Source organism: Babylonia areolata, chromosome 2 (genome assembly GCF_041734735.1).
Source record: "Babylonia areolata isolate BAREFJ2019XMU chromosome 2, ASM4173473v1, whole genome shotgun sequence".
NCBI classification, from domain to species: domain Eukaryota; kingdom Metazoa; phylum Mollusca; class Gastropoda; order Neogastropoda; family Buccinidae; genus Babylonia; species Babylonia areolata.
Window position 1 is genome coordinate 14,485,403 of NC_134877.1, and position 19,545 is coordinate 14,504,947.

The 19,545-nt window shown below is 40.7% G+C and overlaps 1 protein-coding gene across 2 annotated transcripts in view; it reads left to right on the top strand.

Annotated features, from left to right (window-relative positions):
- The first annotated feature begins 1,039 nt into the window (after positions 1-1,039).
- Positions 1,040-19,545, top strand: part of LOC143298412 (transmembrane protein 180-like) — a 30,471-nt gene continuing 11,965 nt past the window's right edge. The window contains exons 1-7 of one of the 2 annotated variants that reach the window (XM_076611288.1): positions 1,040-1,336; positions 2,891-3,689; positions 6,906-6,992; positions 12,412-12,520; positions 15,217-15,313; positions 16,852-17,023; positions 18,356-18,549. In XM_076611288.1, coding sequence (XP_076467403.1) covers positions 2,953-3,689; positions 6,906-6,992; positions 12,412-12,520; positions 15,217-15,313; positions 16,852-17,023; positions 18,356-18,549 — 1,396 coding nt within the window. In that variant the 5' untranslated portion in view covers positions 1,040-1,336; positions 2,891-2,952. The remainder of the gene's footprint in view (positions 1,337-2,890; positions 3,690-6,905; positions 6,993-12,411; positions 12,521-15,216; positions 15,314-16,851; positions 17,024-18,355; positions 18,550-19,545) is intronic. The other variant, XM_076611289.1, reaches the window with a different exon arrangement.

Sequence of the window (19,545 nt, forward strand, 5' to 3'; positions counted from 1 at the left end):
TGTGTGGTGTTGACGGTGGTGATTCTACTTGAGCTGCTTCCCTTTCTAGCTGCTCCTGACACAGCTCAGTTCACTAACGATCTGGAGCCAGGGTCAGGAAAAAAAAAAAAAAAAAAAAAGACCCCGAGATCTAGGAAGAGTTGAGCCGCCCATTCTTGTTGAACTCGGGTGAGGATCTCACCATGCAGTGCAGAAAATGGGCACATTGACATTGGTGAAGAAAAAACTCTTCATCACCAAGAGGTGACCTTCCTTTCATGCCTTTCAAAAGGCTCCCATTACTTCTCGAACAATGGGTCATTCAGCATGCTTCAACAGCTGCAACAGTACACTGTGTCTCAGACCAAGCATGTTGAGCTCAGACATGCTTCACCTGGTAGTCAAAAGACTACATTTCTGAAGGCATTTACATTACATGCTACTACCAAGTCAGTGCAGCCAGTCACCAGACTAACTCGATAGTGGGCAGATACCAACTTTAAATCTCACAAGTTGCATTTGCATGTTGTTTTGTTGTTGTTGTTGTTGTTTTTGGTTTTGTTTTCTTTCTTTTTCCAACGTCCTTGGGCCACCAGCTGCAACAGACTAATCAACTGCCAGGTCTTCTAATTTATGCAACGGAAACAGCACTTTCATTATGTCCCCCATCGATGATTGTCGATTTGTTTCGCCATCCTGTTGTTTCTCCCAGTCAGGCCCTAAACGTCACCAATGCATAATGCACTTGTGTTGCGTACGGGCTTTTCTGCTTCCCACCAGCTGACAGTTTAACTTGAAAGTAACCTCATAGTTGTCTGTCCCATTAATTCCCCCCTCCGAGACACTTCGGCTGTAAGTTTCACGAGGGCATTGGTGCCGTCTAATGGAAAACGTTTAATTAAGAGCTGTCATCGTCATAAACATGTAGCTGAAAAGATAAGAAGAGAAAACTGATCAGTGCGATCAACGTCGTTATCTGCGCAGGCCACGTTTCAATTGTGCGGCGTTCGCCACGCACGTTGTTGACGTCACGTAGCTCAACGAACCCAGCCAAAAAAAGTAGACGCTCCATCCACTGCAAGTCAGCTAGCTGCGAACACGAACATATAATAAGTTAATAATATATATTCTGATTTTATTGATCCAGTTGGAAAAGTAGATGCAGATGAATAGAAGGAAAAGCAGTCTGTGCACAGGTGTGGAAACTGTCAATATGCGATAAAACTGAATACGCGTTTGACGCCAGCGTAGGGAGGGTGAAGGGGGTTTTTCAAGGGAAACCACTTCGAACGACCACACGCTTCCGCACCAAACGACGTGCTGTTTGTGGATGTGAAATCCGAGGGTTTGCCATAAGGTTTGTCATTTTGATGTTGTTTTTACCGTTTTTGTCGGTTTTACGTTTTGTGGTTACAATTGTCTTTGTACGTATCAATGTCTTTTTTAGACTGACGGTTTTACTTTGTGTATCACTAATCATACCTGTGGACGAAGCACAAACTGAAGTTTGGACTGGATCTCCCATTGTGTCACACGTCGATCAGGATATCGTCCAAAGTTTCACACCGTCATCAGAAACATGAGAAAAAGAGCTTTTTTTGCGTCAGATATTAAAGTCCATTTAGTGGACTTCTACCGACTCAACTTTTGCCGAAATATTGGTTCATGGCGTGTTGCGATTGTGATCACATCCAGTTCGTACGACAGTCGGACAATACACGCCCACAGCATGTATTGTTTGGTGAGAGTGAAGGCCGCAGAGTGAACTTCCCCCATGATTAAGATATGATCATGATCCCATTATGCTTGGTTAGATAACAGTAAGTTTCAAACTTTAAAAAAATTGCAACGGAGGTGGAGGAAGATAAGGCGATTTGAGACAAAAGAGTACCAGTGAAGCAGTTAAAAAAAGAGAACCACCATAAGTGTGCAAATAAAATCAAATCGAATAAAGATGTTGAATTCTGAACTTTGTTAAAAGAAAGAATATACAGCTGTTTAATTACAGGTCTCAATCCAAGAAAAGGATTATTCATGTTGCAAGTAAACTAAGTGCATGTACACTGGAGTGCATAAACACAAACCTGTAAATGGGTATTGTTTTTCAGTATTGAACTGTTCAACACATAGCAATGTCCACATTTCTTCCCATGTGTTCTTTCCTTTCAGATTTGTACTGAAGACAGAAAAGGTTGTAAATTGGTTAATAACATTGTAATGTATATAAATTTATATACTCTCTACATTTCATCCCCTGTCAAAAGACATAAAGAAAGCCAGCCAGAGAGTGGAGGGGAAGAGATGTAGATTATATATTACATTGTTATTAACCAATTTACAATTTTTTCTATCTTATAAATGGAAATGTACAGGGTAAGAATTGTGAATATTGCCAAACATATTGTGCTGTATTTAAAATGACTCATTTTAGTGTTCAGAATTTATTATATCAACAATTTTTATTTTGTAAACTTGTATGGAAGCTGACTACTTTTTGTGTGTTGATGTGTGTGTGTGTGTGTGTGTGTGTGTGTGTGTGTGTGTGTGTGTGCTATTCTTTCTGGACTTTTTTGTGTGTGGTCAGACCACCATTATTCAGTTCATGTAGACTCTCACACCTTGGTGTGAGCTGGCTGAGGGTACTCAGAGAACAAAATGATGGCCAGTGAGAGTTGTGAAAATAGACTGTGCCAGACACTTAGTTCTTTTTTCTTCTTCTTGTTTTACACACTACGTAAGGAGATTATTTATTTATTTATTTATTTATATTTATAATTCATTTTTTGTAGATGTAAGAATAATTCATGACAGTTTAAGAGGGAAATATTGAAACAGAGAATGATTTTTTTCATGTTTGTTTCAGTTTTTGTTATTGTTGCTTTTTTCCAATTATGCCCATTGTGTGTTTCAGGGGAATTTAATAATGCCCAGAGACAAGCTACTCCACAGTTTGACTTCCCCTGGTCTGTGTTCATGCTAACAGATGCTCAAATAAAAAAAAAAAATAAAAAAATAAAAATGAGAACTTTCAACTTACGTGTGTCGCTGGAAGTGGCATATGGATCTATGTCATTTTTCACTTCAGTCCTTCACAATGTCTTTCTTCTCTACCACGTTGACATGTTTGTCTCAGTCTACAAGATTGACAAAGTGTCTTTCTTCTTTGGAGAAATTGTCTTCCTGTTCTGGAACTGTATTAACGATCCACTCTTTGGCTGGCTCAGTGACTGGCACTACCTTCAAGGGAATAAGGAACACCCAAAGTCAGACGTCGTAATGAGACGTATCACTGCTCTGCAGAGAAATGGGCCGTTGCTGGCGCTGTCATTCCTGGCCTTTTGGGTGGCCTGGGCATATCCCTGGCTGCAGTTCCTGGTGTGCATGTGTGCCTACGATGGGTTCCTGACCATGGTGGACCTGCACCACTCGGCCATGCTGGCGGACCTTGCTGTGTCCAACGAGGATCGAACCAAGCTCAACTCCTGCTGCTCCATGTTCTCTGTGATGGGGTCGCTGTCTGTCTTCGTGTCCTACCTCCTGTGGCACAAGGAGGACTTGACTTACTTCCGAGCCTTGTGCATCGTGCTGGCGTGCATCTCCTTGGTGGGTTATGTGGTCATGAGTGGTGTCTTGAAGTCCAGCTACGCAAGGCGGCATCATTCACATGCTGAGCACACCCACGTTGAGGTGCCCCAGCGTGGCACTCAGAGGTTTGTTTCACTTTGATTCATGTATTTAAAATAATGTAACTTGTTGATATGTATATGGTTCAGTTCAGTTCAGTTTCTCAAGGAGGCATTACTGCATTTGAGGTAATCCATATACACTACACCACATCTGTCAAGCAGATGCCTGACCAGTGACCAGCAGCATAACTCATCGTACTTAGTCAGGCCTTGAGGGAAAAGATAATGATAATGACCTAATGATAAATAAATAAATGAATACATAAATAATTATTATGACAATGAATGAAAGGTAAGTACATTAAAATCCGCAAACCAAAGATATGTAACAGTTCTGCTGTTCAACACCAGCAACGTCTCTACTATGTCTTCATAGATTTCAAGAAAGCGTTTGACACAGCATGGCATTAGGCTGATTAGGCTTCGTGGGCAACCATGAGAAAATACATTAGCCCCAACTTCATCAGAGTTATCCAACAACTGTATGACAAGGCAACCAGTACAGTCCTCCACAACAGTTCCATCAGAAACTGGTTCAGGACAACAGTTTTAGAGTCAGGGTTGTCTGCTATCCTCTTCACTATTCAACATATTCCTGGAGTATATCATGTTGGATGCACTGGAAGACCATGAGGGCTCCGTCACCATTGGAGACAGAACTGTTACAAATCTTCGGTTTGCTGATAATAAATAATAATAATAATGGTATTTATATAGCGCTGGATCTTGTGCAGAGACAAATCAAAGCGCTTTCGCACCAGTCATTCACACGCATGCATAACTCTAAAACTGTAGAAACTAAAGACAAGGAAAGGCAGGCAAGGGAGGCTATTTTGGGAAGAGGTGGGTTTTAAGGCCAGACTTGAAAGAGCTGAGTGTGGAGACTTGACGAAGCGAAAAAGGAAGTTCATTCCAATCGCAAGGTCCAGAAACAGAGAAAGAACAGCGGCCAATAGTCGAGTGTTTGAATCTGGGTATGCATAAACAGAGTGGATCCGAGGCTGATCGTAGTGAGCGAGATGGAGTGTAGAGGTGAAGGCAGCCGCAGAGATAGGAAGGGGCAGTTTTGTGAATGCATCTATAACATAGAGTGCTGATCTTGTACTTTATTCGGTGTGAGATAGGGAGCCAGTGGAGATGTTGCAAAAGAGGAGTGATGTGCTCAGATCTTTTCTTTCTGAGGACGAGTCGGGCAGCAGAGTTTTGTATGCGCTGAAGGGGCTGAATGGATGAAGCAGGCAGACCAGACAATAGAGAGTTACAGTAGTCAAGGCGAGAGAGAATGAGAGAAACGACAAGTCTAGATGTTGCGTCAGTGGACAGATATTTCCGGACGGCACTGATGCGTCGCAGTTGACAGTAGCAGGACTGACATGTCTGACTGATAAATTTTTGCATGGACAGTGTATTGTCAAGGACAACACCGAGGTTCCTGACTGACGTGGAAAGAGGGATGGATGTACTGCCAAGTTTGATTGTGTCAATTGTGATGGAAGACAGTTTTTGTTTAGTTCCTATGATCATTGCTTCAGTTTTGTCCGCGTTCAATTGTAACTTATTTCGAGTCATCCAGTTTTGAATGTCCAGGAAGCAGTTGGATGTTTCTTGCAAGAGCGACAACAATTTTTCAGGGGTATCACTCTTCTGGAGTTGAGTGTCATCAGCATAAGAATGATGACTGATATTATGGCGGTTGATAATTTCAGCGAGAGGAGCGATGTACAGTGTGAAGAGCACTGGGCCTAAAACAGATCCCTGTGGGACTCCATGTTCGATTTTAACGGGTTCAGATTGGAAATGATCAACAGTGACAGACTGGAATCGATCAGTGAGATAAGATTTGAACCAGTTTAGAACAGTGCCGTTGATACCAAATGTAAAATGAAGACGGGAAAGAAGGATTGAATGGTCTATCGTATCAAAGGCGGCTGACAAGTCGAGGAGAGTGAGAAGGGAATGATGACATTGATGGCTTGGCAGGGAATGAGACTGAACTCTCCAACCTGGTAGAAAGACTTGACATCACCTCCAGGGCATACGGAATGGAAATCAGTGAAGAAAAGACAAATACCATGGCAAATTACATCAGTGGTTTTAGCACTGATGTCAAAGTCAGTGTCCAGTCTTTGGAATCTGTATCCAGGTTCAAGTACCTGGGTACAGTTGTCACAGATTAAGGCTCCAAACCAGAAGTCATGTTCAGTATAGCTCTGACTACAGCAGCGTTTACTTGACTGAAGCCCATTTTGAGAGACAAAAACATCACACTCAAATCTGAAGTGAAACTTATGCGCTCACTGGTTCAGTCGTTGCTTCTCTGTGCTTGTGAAACATGGACTCTCTCTGCCGAGCTCCAGAAGAGGATCCAAGCTATGGAAAGCTGCTAGGCATCTTATACACTGCTGAGGTCCACCAGAAGATTACCCAAGCAGTCGGATCCCACGATGACCTCTTAACTGTCATCATGAAAAGGAAGCTTCCGATGGACTAGCAAAGACCATTTTGCAGGGTACCATACCAGGCAGTAGGAAGAGAGGTATGTGAAAGAAAATGTGGCAGGACAACATCTAAGAGAGGACAGACCTCAGTTTCTCAGATTACCAGAAAGTTGCGAGAGACAGGAACTGATGGAGAGAGCTGGTTTGGAAATCATTTGTGGTGCCCTGACAACCCTTCACTGGGTTATGGGATAGGTGAAGGTGACATAAGATATAGTGCAGGGAAACATAAGTAGAAGGGAAATGATTGAAATAGAAACACTGAAGAAAAAAGGCCAGAATATGTAAACACCATATGATACAGACACATCATAGACTTGGCTGCTTGGTTCATTAAAAGTCTCTTTATACATTTTGATGATTTTTTACTTGGATGTTAAGTTGTAAAATCAAATGATTTCAGTAGAACCATCTTGATAAAAAAGAAAAGAAAAATCATCTGTCATAGCAAGGTAAGGTGAGCAAGGCAAAGAGATCAAAAGAAAAAGTGATGCAGAACATGTGCAAAGTCATACATGAGAAATATTATTGAACTGATATATTGTATACATTTACTGATTTAGCATATCTTGATGACATATCAGTTTTGAATACTTACTATGGAAAAAGAGTGAAACATTTATTAATTCTCGAGTAATTGCTTCAGAGAAATGAGCAAAACTTTTATTTTGTGAACTAAGACCATTCACTAGGCATTACGGCAGTTAATCTTTTTCAGTTGATTTTATTTCTAATATTTCAGATCCAGAAGTGGAAGTTGTGTTGTTGTCAGTTCAAAACATACTGTGAGAAATTTGAGTCCACCCAAGAGTAATGATTTTCTTTTGCTGTGAGTTTCACACTAGCTTTTTTGTGTGTGTGTGTGTGTGTGTGTCCTCAGTTGTGCTTGACTTTTTTCACCTTTCCCCCTTTTTTTCACATCAGTTTCCCTATAAATGCACAGTTTGTTTGCTGTATATTCTTCTAAGTGTGCTTAAAGCAGTATTGTTGCAAGTGTTGACTATTCTTGTTTCATGGATAATTTCAGATATGAAGTACTTGTATGGAGGTGTCTGAGTTTTTGGTTGCTCGAGTGTGTGTGTGCGTGCATGTGTGTGTGTGTGTGTGTGTGTGTGTGTGTGCGCGCGCGCGCACGCATGTGCAAGTGTGTGTGCACGTGTATGTACCATATGAGGGATAAAATAAAAAAGATCGTAAAGAAAAAAAAAGAAACTATGAAACCAAATTCTTCAAAACACGCAATAACAAAACAACAAAAACCCCACCCCAAAAACAAAAAGTCAGAGCCAGGACAAATGCATGAAGTGATTACCCAGACAGATGGCCTCCAGCCAGGCATGCTGACCAAAGAAGCTTGCCACAGCACCCCTATATTCATAGAAAAAGAAAAAGAAAAAAGAAAGAAACTGAATAAACACAAGGGAAAAAAAGAGAAAAAAAAGAGATAAACACAAGAAGTATGATTTGGCACATTAACACACATACCACCAGCACATGTGACAGAAACTAATGTCAGTATCTACCCAACAAATATCATTCTAGATAAAATGAATGTTAAAGAAAATAATGAGTGTTTTTACTTTTGTGATACAGTAGACTACATTAAACACTTTTTTTTGTGAATGTCTGGTAGTACAGAACCTTTGGGTTTTCATTGAAGAGATGATTCATTACAAAGTGAATGTCAGGTTGAAACTCATATGCTGTTTGGGGTTAATTGCTTATCAAGGGGATTACCACTACATCATTTTACTTATTTCAGTAGGGAAAAATGTGTACAAGTATTTAAAAAAAACCCCAACAGAATCAGCCATACCCTTACAGTATATTTTCAAGAAAGAAATGAAACTGAGAAATTCATCTGTATGAAGCATTGTGTGGGTGAAATGATTATCCACCTTATGATTACGTAATTGCCACACTGTTCAAATGCACATGTACACGTGCATACTTATATATGTAACTCATCCCCCCACCTGTCCCCTTCTCTCCCCCACCCCCTTCTCTCCCCCCCAACCCCCTCCCCCTAACCCCCCAACCTTCCCTCAGTCTTAAGCTCATGCACACGATATTGCAGAGTCTTTATTGCATTATCATTCAGTTGTGGGCAATGTCCAATCTGATCACAGACATTTTGGTACTATTTATGATCTCTGTTTATTGATATGTGGGTTTCATCCTTGAAGTTATGAGACTTAAGAGTTTTTTGGTGCCATGGTTTTTATTAGGTGGAGCTCTGTTTCAGTTTATGCCCCCTGTTTCTTTATTACTTTCAATCCTTTTTATATGTGTTCAGATATTTATCATGTGATTGTGCGGTGGTTTGGAATGTAGCTTTTGTTGGTTTTCTTTAGAAGTGTTTGGACTTCTGTGGGTCATCCAGCCAGTTTGCAGTTTTTCACTGTTGTTTCCTTTAAAAGTTCACCACACACTCAGATTATCACTGAAGAGATAATATTCATCATCATTTAATCTCTGTTCTGCTTACAGAACACCTCTTTTTGCATAAATTACGTAGAACAAAGTATCATACCCTTCTAGAACTTTGAAATTCAGCGACATTATAAATTTCTTTTCTTTTAGTTTTTTTGAATGATTTATTCCTCTCCTCCACTCCTACTGTCCTAGGATGAAATAAGATTCAATGCTGCGGTAGCCTCGGACACAACTTGGTGTGGTTGCGCACGCACACACTCGCATGCTCGCTCAGGCAAGCACACATAATAAAACAATTGGACACACAAAAAAGATCATCATGGGGATTGAGAGAAAGAGACACAAGCTAAATTATGCAACGTACACCAGGACAGGAAAAAACCCAGACATTTCTTCTTCTCTTCTTCTTCTGCGTTCACTCGTATGCATACGAGTGGGCTTTTATGTGTATGACCGTTTTTACCCCACCATGTAGGCAGCCATGCTGCGTTTTCGGGGGTGTGCATGCTGGGTATGTTCTTGTTTCCATAACCCACTGAACGCTGACATGGATTACAGGATCTTTAACGTGCGTATTTGATCTTCTGCTTGCATATACACACGAAGGGGGTTCAGGCACTAGCAGGTCTGCACATATGTTGACCTGGGAGATTGTAAAAATCTCCACCCTTTACCCACCAGGCGCCGTCACCGTGATTCGAACCTGGAACCCTCAGATTGAAAGTCCAACGCTTTAACCACTCGGCTATTGCGCCCGTCCCAGACATTTCAAACACACATCAGTTTCAGTTTCAGTAGCTCAAGGAGGCGTCACTGCGTTCAGACAAATCCATATACGCTACACCACATCTGCCAAGCAGATGCCTGACCAGCAGCGTAACCCAACGCGCTTAGTCAGGCCTTGAGGAAAAAAAAAAGAAAAAAGAAAAAAAAAAAGAAAAAAAAAAGGTGAATAAATAATAGATAAGCTTACACAAATAAATAAATAAATAAATAAATAAACATCAAACATTAAAGAATGCATTAATTGTCCATCGTAATGGTAACATAAAGATACATGATAGCCACGTCGGTGCACATGAGCGTGTGTGTGCGGGGGAAGGGACAAGGGCGACCAGGTGAGGGTTGGGTGTGGATCTCATGTATTTGTTTTCTTTCTTTGAGCGTTGGTTCTGGGGAAGGAGGAGGGGGCTGGGGGGGATGTACCTGTAAGCTGAAGTGCAGTCGGAGTTTGTGTATCTGCATGCACACACGAATAAAGAGAATCAATTGTTACAGTCTGCCGAACCGATTGTAATGCACGTGCTTTGAATTACGTTATTTGTTTAAATGTTTTTTGATACTTTAAAAAAATAAAAAATAAAAAAAAGAACAAAAGAAAAAGTAAGCAAAAATGACAAACAAACTGATATTTTGCATACAGTAGAATTGTGTCTCATGAACCATCATTTAGCCTACATATACAATTATCCATGCTGTCACTGAGGCATGAGTATGCATGAGTATATCTTTGTGTGTGCCTGTATGTGTATGCTTGTATATATGTCTGTGCTTATATATTGCAATGATTATCACACACACACACACACACACACACACACACACACACACACACACACACACACACACACAGAGTTGGAAATTCATTAATCGTCTTGAAGATGACGCATAAACATGATATAACTTCTACCAGGTAATTTGCTTTTAATTGTAACACTTCAACATCAGCAGATTTATCATTGATTATCTAGATTGACATCAATGAACCTGCTACTGGCATTTGTTTGATTATGAAATATGGTATCTGTGTGTATCTGTTTGTATCATGTGGACAGGAAGAAAACTTGTGGTCCTTTGCCACCTTGTAGAGAGATTGAAGTTGTTGACTGATTATAAAAAAAAAATATTAAATTTTTTTTTAAAGAATCCTCCTCCACTGCCCTGTAGTTGTTTTCTTTGATATACTTTAGTTTTCCTCTTTTTTTTCTGCAAAAAAAAAAAGAAAAGAAAAAGAAGTTTTATTATGTAACCATTTTTTGTAGTTGTTTTATTTGAAATATTTATTGATTCTTTTCACCACTTTTCTTTTTTTCACCGTAGTTGCATGTAGGTCATGACTTACTTATTCCTTCAAAGTCCTTGCAGAGATTAGGCCCCAAAAGTAGCGTTCCTTCAGTGGACTCGGTTCAGAGCTGTCCCCTTCAGTTGGGCTTTTGTCCGTCCACCTGCCTTCATCTTTTCCTCTCTCGTCCATCTTGGTCTGCTCATTTTTCTTCTCCCTTGAGAGTTCCGCTTTGGTGATTGTCTGGCAGTGTTGTTTGGTGGTTTGCACAGGGTGTGGTCACTCAGTCCAGCTCATTTCCTTTTCCTGGGTTGGTTCTTTCCCACATGTTGACAGTCGATGTTGTTTCTGGTCACCTTACAGTCATACATACGTCTTAGACGTGATTAAGATGTGGAGTGATGGCCTAGAGGTAACGTGTCCACCTAGGAAGCGAGAGAATCTGAGTGCGCTGGTTCGAATCACGGCTCAGCCGCCGATATTTTCTCCCCCTCCTCTAGACCTTGAGTAGTGGTCTGGACACTAGTCATTTGGATGAGACGATAAACCGAGGTCCCATGTGCAGCATGCACTTAGCGCACGTAAAAGAACCCACGGCAACAAAAGTGTTGTTCCTGGCAAAATTCTGTAGAAAAAATCCACATCAATAGGAAAAACAAATAAAACTGCACGCAGGAAAAAATACCAAAAGAAAAAAAAAAGGGTCTCTCCCTGGGAAGAGCAGCCCGAATTTCACACAGAGAAATCTGTTGTGATAAAAAGAAATTCAAATACAAATACAAATTACATCTGCTGTTGACTGTTTGTGGATACATGTGGCATTTACAGGTCATGGAGCACCAGTTTGCTTTTTTTCTCTTCTTTCTCTCTTATTCATTCATTCATTCTTTTTTTTTTTTTTTTTTTTTTTTTTTTTGTGTGTGTGTGTGTGTGTGTGTGTGTGTGTGTGTGTGTGTTTTGCTGCTTCTGGTGCCTTCTTAATTTCTCCTATTTGTTTTGTCTCTCTGATACTGATTCAGTGATTGAATTGAACATGTCTGGAGGAGGAATTCTGTTTATTGTCCCATCATACCTACTGGTGGTTGTACCTCGTAGAGATCTACTCCTAGTTGATTTTCATATTTAATTGTTATCACTTATCTAAATAAATGGACAAGAATGCAGGAGAAGAGGGGGGTGGGAAAGGGGGTGTGGGGACTGGTCAGAACATTTCTTTAATGACTATGGACAGCGGAGTTAAGGATGAATGTTTAAAATGAATATGTACAAATAAAGAACATTACAGTGATTATTTAATGGACTATTTAAAAAAAAAAAAAAAAAAACCCACTAAAAGAGAAGTTCTTTATTCAACAAAATTGAACATCTATTTTGTAAATATGGGCATTTGACTTTTCACTAAATGTACCATGTAGTGTATTGTGTGTTGGTTTTTTTTTTTTTTTTTTTTTTAGATTTGTGAGTCTGTTTATTAGAAGTGCATGTTGTTATTTTTCTAAGAAAATAAACTTGTTTATCAGCAAGTGCATGTTGTTATTTTTCTAAGAAAATAAACTTGTTTATTAGCAACTGCATGTTGTTGTTTTTCTTAGAAAAAAAAACTAGTTTATCAGCAAGTGCATGTTGTTATTTTTATAAGGAAATAAACTTGTAGTGAAGCATCCTGGCAGTAACAAAAAGGAGATTTATAGCTAAACACCTTTCAGTTTCAGCCAGTTGCTGACGTCCTGTTTGTGTGTTCGCCTTTCAGCCCTGCAGAGGAAGAGGAGATGAACTCCAAAGCTACGTTTTGGAAGTATCTTCAGCAGTTAAAGTCTCACAAAAATTTCCTGTGGTTTGCTGCCATGAACATTGTACAGGTGGGTTTGACAAGTTGATCACATTTTGTATGAACACAATATTATCTTATTGTTTTTTAATTATTATTGTTTACACAAATACACCAGGTGAGTTAAAAACACTGACATATCATCACAAACACTGAAGACTAAATGTGGCAAGAAAGTGTCCAATCAATGGACGTCAGACAGATACTAGGTCTGTGTCAATGTAATAGAGTATGTACTTCCTGAATAATTGATTTTTTTTTTTAAAGAAAGAAAGAACGAAAGAAAAAAAAAAACCCCAACCAATTATGTAAACAAGTGAGACGAGAGAGATCACATTAGAAATGTGTACACATCATGCATGTATTCAAGAAGCATGGTTATATTTTACTTACAAGGGATTTATAAAATAATTGAAATAAAAGTAAAATCATAAAAGATTGTGGATGAAAGGGGTAAAAAAAAAGAAGGAATTTTTCAACTATCTGTACCACACCACCATTCACTCCCTTGCCCCCCTACCCCACCCCTCATGCCCATTCTCTTGTCATAAACTGAACACTGGTAAGTTATGACAGATGTTTAAAAAAAAATTTTTTTTTAAGAGATAGGTTTTTATATTTGCTTTGCAGAATGAAATTTAGTGATGGCTGTGTTGTATTTTTCAGTGATCATCATGACACAGCAAACATATGCAAATAAACTATACATACTGTCACTCCCTCTCCCTCTCTCTGTGTCTGTCTCTGTCTCTCTCACACACACACACACACACACACACACACACACACACACACACATATTCCCTGATATAACACAAATGTACAACTAATATACATGTAGATGTAGCCGGGTTGGCTACGATCTTCGTTGGGCCAGCTTAGCAGACGACGTTTGTGACTCGCCGAAGGTCACTAAGGAAGTTGTAAATCGGTCACAAGTTATCTCCCTTTACAGGGAACCGTATTATGATTTTCATCAATTTGTTAAATTATAAACACTTCCTTGTAGATGAGATTATAGTTTTGTGTTATGGAACTTCAGAACGATCATACTTCTCAACTGTAATGATATCATTTGGCCAGAGAGCCTATAACTTTTTTAAACTAATATTTATATGAATGAGTTTTGGCGCGATCTTCGAAATCCGCTCAGTTGAAACATATAAAATACCTTCGTTTTCTATAAATCGATATAGTTGCCGTGGAATTTAGAATTTGCATTAAAATGTAAATGATTAAGCCTTCTTCTCGTGTACTGCTTTCCGTGTACACCTAAGTTATAGGCATGCGATGGTACGAAATGTCTGACGGCATTTCGGCACCACAAAACTATCTCTTCTTCAAGCCATTGGAATTCGTCAGTGCCGATTTGAGCAAAATATGTTTTTACAATACCTAGACATTTTTATAGCGTGTCTTGCAGATGTTTGCATTTCTGTTATCAATCTGATTAGTATCGTGCATGTATAATTATGTTGTAGTTGGTTTAAACGAAGTATTTCATTGTCGATCACAAGTGCCAAAAGCACCGCCAGGCGGTGCCGACACGGGAGCTGTCCGCTGAGTTTTCTCTTGAATTTTTACATAAAAAATCTTTACTCTAGAAGCAGATTTTATAGATGATTTTTATATAGTTGGAAATTCAGGATGTTCAGTTACTTAATTGTTGCAATTATATTACATATTGCGATGTATTAATTGTTGTAATGTACAAAAATGATACATGAACTCGTTAAAAGCTCGTTCATTCAGTGACTCTTTTTGTTTACAGTTTTTAACTACATTAATTTTATAGAAAATGGTTTAGCTTAAGAAAATGCTCGTCTCTTGTAGTTTTGTGTGATATATAATATGTCTATGTTAGTTCCCTGAGCCGAAAGTCAGAAGCCGCTAAAATTGGTCAAACAAACACAAGCTTGGCCCCTCGAGGCTCGCGGAGGGCCGGTTTCGTGAGTTGCTTCGCGGCGCTGGCTTTGCGGTTCGGCGGAACAGAATATAAGGAGTGAGCGAGTGCCAGACAAAGAGAGAACTCTCCTGGCCTGGAAGAATGAAAGAATAAAAGAAGAAAACCAGCGCACTGCCTTCCCGAGTCTACCTTGCCTGGCTGCAGCTCTCTTCTGCTAACACCTTCTACCTGTCTTCACCTTCTCCAACACCACCTTACCACCCCGTCACATATACAAACCATTTGATAAATAAAAAATTAAATAGTGGACAAAGAAATCTGTATATTCTACAACTGTTTTTCTTCTACGGGTTTCTATTTGTGGTACTTTTTAAAGTCAGGAGAACTTTACAAGTTTATATTGTGATGCTTATCTTTTTAAAGTCAGTTATAAGTTCCTAAATTTTACATTGTAATATGTTTATTTCATGGGCAATGTAGAAATAACACATATTTGGTTTTGTCTGTGGTTGTTAAATTTAAATCTGTAACTAATCTTTTTAGGAACATTTCTATATATAACTTAATGCGTGCAGACTTTGCCTTGTTGAAGAATGGTCTGTTGTAAAAATATTATATGTTAAGTTTTTAGTCCAGGATCATTGAGTTCAACAATCTTAATTTTGATGCTCTTTTGTGCATGTTATGTGTGTGTATGTGTGCGTGTGTGTGCACATAATTTGCGACTGTATGTGTACATGTGAATGCATACATATGTGCATGTGTTTGCTCAAAGCCATTGGCATGTACAGAATTTTCTGTTTTCTGTACTGTTTTTACAGGTATTCCACTGCCATTTCAACAGCAATTTCTTTCCTCTGTTCCTGGAAAACCTCCTGGGAAATGCAGTCAGTCCCACTCTGGCTTCTGCTCTTCTGGGTAATTAATGTTTTTCTGGAGCTGTGGATGACAAATACTTTAGCCTCGGTCAGAGAATGCATATATATGTGTGTTCAGATGTGTGTGTAGGGGTGTGTGCGTGCAAACAACAACAACACACACACAAGACATATGATTTCACATGTCAGTGCTTATATTATTACTGCAGATTGCAAACAAGTACATGTATCTCTGGTTGCTGCTGGGATGACACGTCCAGTAAAACACGCTTTTATTATCAGTTAAACAAAGGTCAAGCAGTTGATAAAATATTTATTGGAAGAAAGGTATTTAGACAGCATAGGGTACTTGTGAGGTTTGCTAACTTCCATGGCACCCCTTTACAGACATAAAAGTTGTTTTATTACCTATGTAACGCAACGCAGACTGTCCTAAAACCCTCCTGGCCGAGAGAGTAGGGATGTAACATGGGCAAGACACTCTCCACCATAATCAAATTCTAGCCCAGATAGTCGGGACAGCAGTTACCTCCTCTGCTGTTCTGATGGTCATAGTCGAACACGACTGACTGTCATACATATAAAAGTAAATAGGAGGCACCATGTATCATTGGCTTCAAGTAGTAGAGATGAGTTTAACGATCAATTGTCTGACGCTCTTAGGGTCAGGTTATTCAGGGCTGGGGTCTTAGTTTGGTGAAGGTTGTGTTGTTCGAGGGGGTGAGTCCTGGTTGTGTGCCTGGGTGGGGGCGTGAGTGGGTGGGTGGGGGGTGGGTTGGGGACATCTGTACACAGTCAGAATGACATTTTTGGCACTGAGGGTGAGGGTATTTTAAGCGGGAGTCCTGGCTGTCTAAAGAGGAGTGAAGTTCCAAAGGAGAATTCCAGGGGGAGGAGTGGGGGAGGGTGTGGGGGAAAGGAGGCGGGGGGCTTGAAATCCTGAAAAGCTGACATGTAAAACATGCATTGAAATACTGAAATGACAACCTACATGATTAACACTGCACAGGCATCTAATCAAACACTCACACACACTATTTTATGTGCATACTTTCACACGTACATCACACACACACACAGCACAACCCTCATTATGTACATCATTCATTACAAAACCTAAAGGATACACATGTACATCATATCACCCTACTCATCTCATTCTACTCCAGGTTCAAGTTAACGTACCACAATTACTTCCCCTGAAATGTGAATACACTGACCTCCAAGGGCCACGCCCACTTCATGCCCACTTCACACCCTCTGGCTGGCATTCGACCTATCGTCTTACATCACATCACCCTCTTATCCCCGTCTTCAAATGCTTGCTGCACGTATACTCTCAGTCATAGTCACTTGTTAAAAAACTGTGTATGATTGGATAGACGGACTGAATTACCATCAAATGGGCTGTCAGTTTCATCACTGTCGTTGTCATTCACTTTCGTGTTTAATTACACATACTTAACGTCTTATAGGCACTCAACTGGTTTAAAAACCCATCCCACAAAATGTTAACCACAAAACAGAAATTTAAAAAAAAGAAGAAAACATCTGTTGATGTCTGTTCCATTTTGACAGGAATCTCCTTTGTGGCCCCTCACATCAACAACCTGTACTTCTTGACGCTGTGTCGCCGGTGGGGGGTGTACTCTGTGATCCGCACCTTGTTCATGGTCAAGCTGTGCATGGCAGCCATGATGTTCATGTTGGGGCCCAGCAGTACTCTGCTGCTGTGTGTCTTCATTGCCAGGTCAGTGGTGGCTTTTGCTTCTTTGAATTTTGTTTTTATTTGTTATTTTTTTAGTTTAGTTTGGAGTTTTATCTTTTTTTTTTTTTTTTTTTTTTTTTTTCTAATAAGTACAATGACAATTATGATGTTATTGATGGAGTTCAGCAGTACTCTGCTGCTGTGTGTCTTCATTGCCAGGTCAGTGGTGGCTTTTTTGTTGTTGTTGATACCTTTTAAAAAAATAATTTTGTTTTGAGTTCATCTTCTTTTTTTTTTTTTTGGTCCCTTTTTTTCTAATGAGTACAGTCACAGCCATGATGTTCTTGCTGGGTCCTAGCAGTAGTGTGCTGCTGTGTTCATTGCGAGGTCAGTGTTTTTTTTGTTTTTTTTGTGCTTTTTTTTTTTTTTTTTTTGACTGAGTTCATCTCTTTTTTCTCTCCTTTTTTTCTAACAAGTACAGTTATAGGCATGATGTTCATGTTGCAGTCCAGAAGTGCTGTGCTGTTTTGTGTCTTCATTGCCATTGATTGACAAGGATACTTACATAGCACCTGTCCTCAGTTGGAGACCAAGCTCTAAGCGCTTTACAAACACAGGGTCATTTGCACAACACGCTGCCTTCCTGGGTAGAGCCAACTGAGGGCTGCCACTGGGCGCTCATCATTCGTTTCCTGTGTCATTCAGTCAGATTTCAGGCACGCACACATACACACTCAGACAGACATCTAACATTTTTTAATATGTATGACCATTTTGTTTATTTACCCCCCATGTTGGCAGCCATACTCCATTTTCGGGGGTGTGCATGCTGGGTATGTTCTAGTTTCCATAACCCACCGAACGCTGACATGGATTAAAGGATCTTTAATGTGCGTATTTGATCTTCTGCATGTGTATACACGCAAAGGGTGTTCAGGCACTAGCAGGTCTGCATATATGTTGACCAGTGAGATCGGAAAAATCTCCTCCCTTTACCCGCCAGGCACGGTCACCGAGATTCAAACCCAGGACCCTCAGATTGAAAGTCCAACGCTTTAGCCATTCGGCTATTGCGCCACATCAGTGGTGGCTTTTTTTCTTTTTCTGAGGTTTTTTTTCTTTTCTTCTTTTTCTGATGAGTACAATCACAGCCATGATGTTCCTGATGGATTCCAGCAGTATTCTGCTGTTCTCTGTCTTCATTGCCAGTTCAGCGGTGGCTTTTTTTTCCCCCGCATTCATCTGTTTTCTTTATATATATATATATATATATATATATATATATATATATATAATGAGTACAGTCAGAGCCCTTATGTTCCTGATGGAGTCCAGCAGGAAAAAAAATCAAGAAAAAAATGCTATGTCGTGCAGTAACCGTGTGTTCACGGAGGGCACCTGCAAGCTGCTGTCGCTGGTGATCAGTGACCTGGTGGATGAGGACTTTGTGCTGCACAAACGTCGCCAGGCTGTTTCCGCTCTCATCTTTGGAACCTCCGCCCTCCTGTCCAAGCCGGGACAGAGCTTCGCTCCCCTGGTGGGCTCCGTCATTCTGTCCATGCAGACAGGTAGGTGGATGGGGAATTCTTCTTCTTCTTCTTTGTTCGTGGGCTGCAACTCCCACATTCACTAGTATGTACACGAGTGGGCTTTTACATGTATGACCATTTTTACCTATCCATGTAGGCAGCCATACTCCATTTTTGGGGGGGTGCACACTGGATATGTTCTTGTTTCCGTAACCAACCGAACGCTAACATGGATTACAGGATCTTTAACATGCGTATTTGATCTTCTGCTTGCGTATACACACGAAGGTGGTTCAGGCAGAAGCAGGTCTGCACATATGGGAGATCGGGAAAATCTCCACCCTTTACCCACGAGGCACTGTTGCTGAGACCTGGGACCCTCAGATTGAAAGTACAATGCTTTAACCACTCGGCTATTGCGCCTGTCTAGGATGGGGAATAACTCCCCTGGTGGGCTCTGTCGTTCTGTCCATGCAGACAGTTGGGTGGATGGCGAATAACTCCCCTGGTGGGCTCCGTTGTTCAGTCCATGCAGACAGGTAGGTGGATGGGGAATAAGTCCCCTGGTGAATGGGGAATAACTCCCCTGGTGGGCTCTGTCATTCTGTCCTTGCAGACAGGTAGGTGGATGGGGAATAACTCCCCTGGTGGATGGGGAATAACTCCCCTGGTGGGCTCTGTCATTCTGTCCATGCAGACAGGTAGGTGGATGGGGAATAACTCCCCTGGTGGATGGGGAATAACTCCCGTGGTGGGCTCTGTCATTCTGTCCATGCCGACAGGTGGGTGGATGGGGAATAACTCCCCTGGTGGATGGGAAATAACTCCCGTGGTGGGCTCTGTCATTCTGTCCATGCCGACAGGTGGGTGGATGGGGAATAACTCCCCTGGTGGATGGGGAAAAACTCCCCTGGTGGGCTCCGTCATTCTGTCCATGCAGACAGGTGGGTGGATGGGGAAAAACTCCCCTGGTGGATGGGGAATAACTCCCCTGGTGGGCTCCGTCATTCTGTCCATGCAGACAGGTGGGTGGAT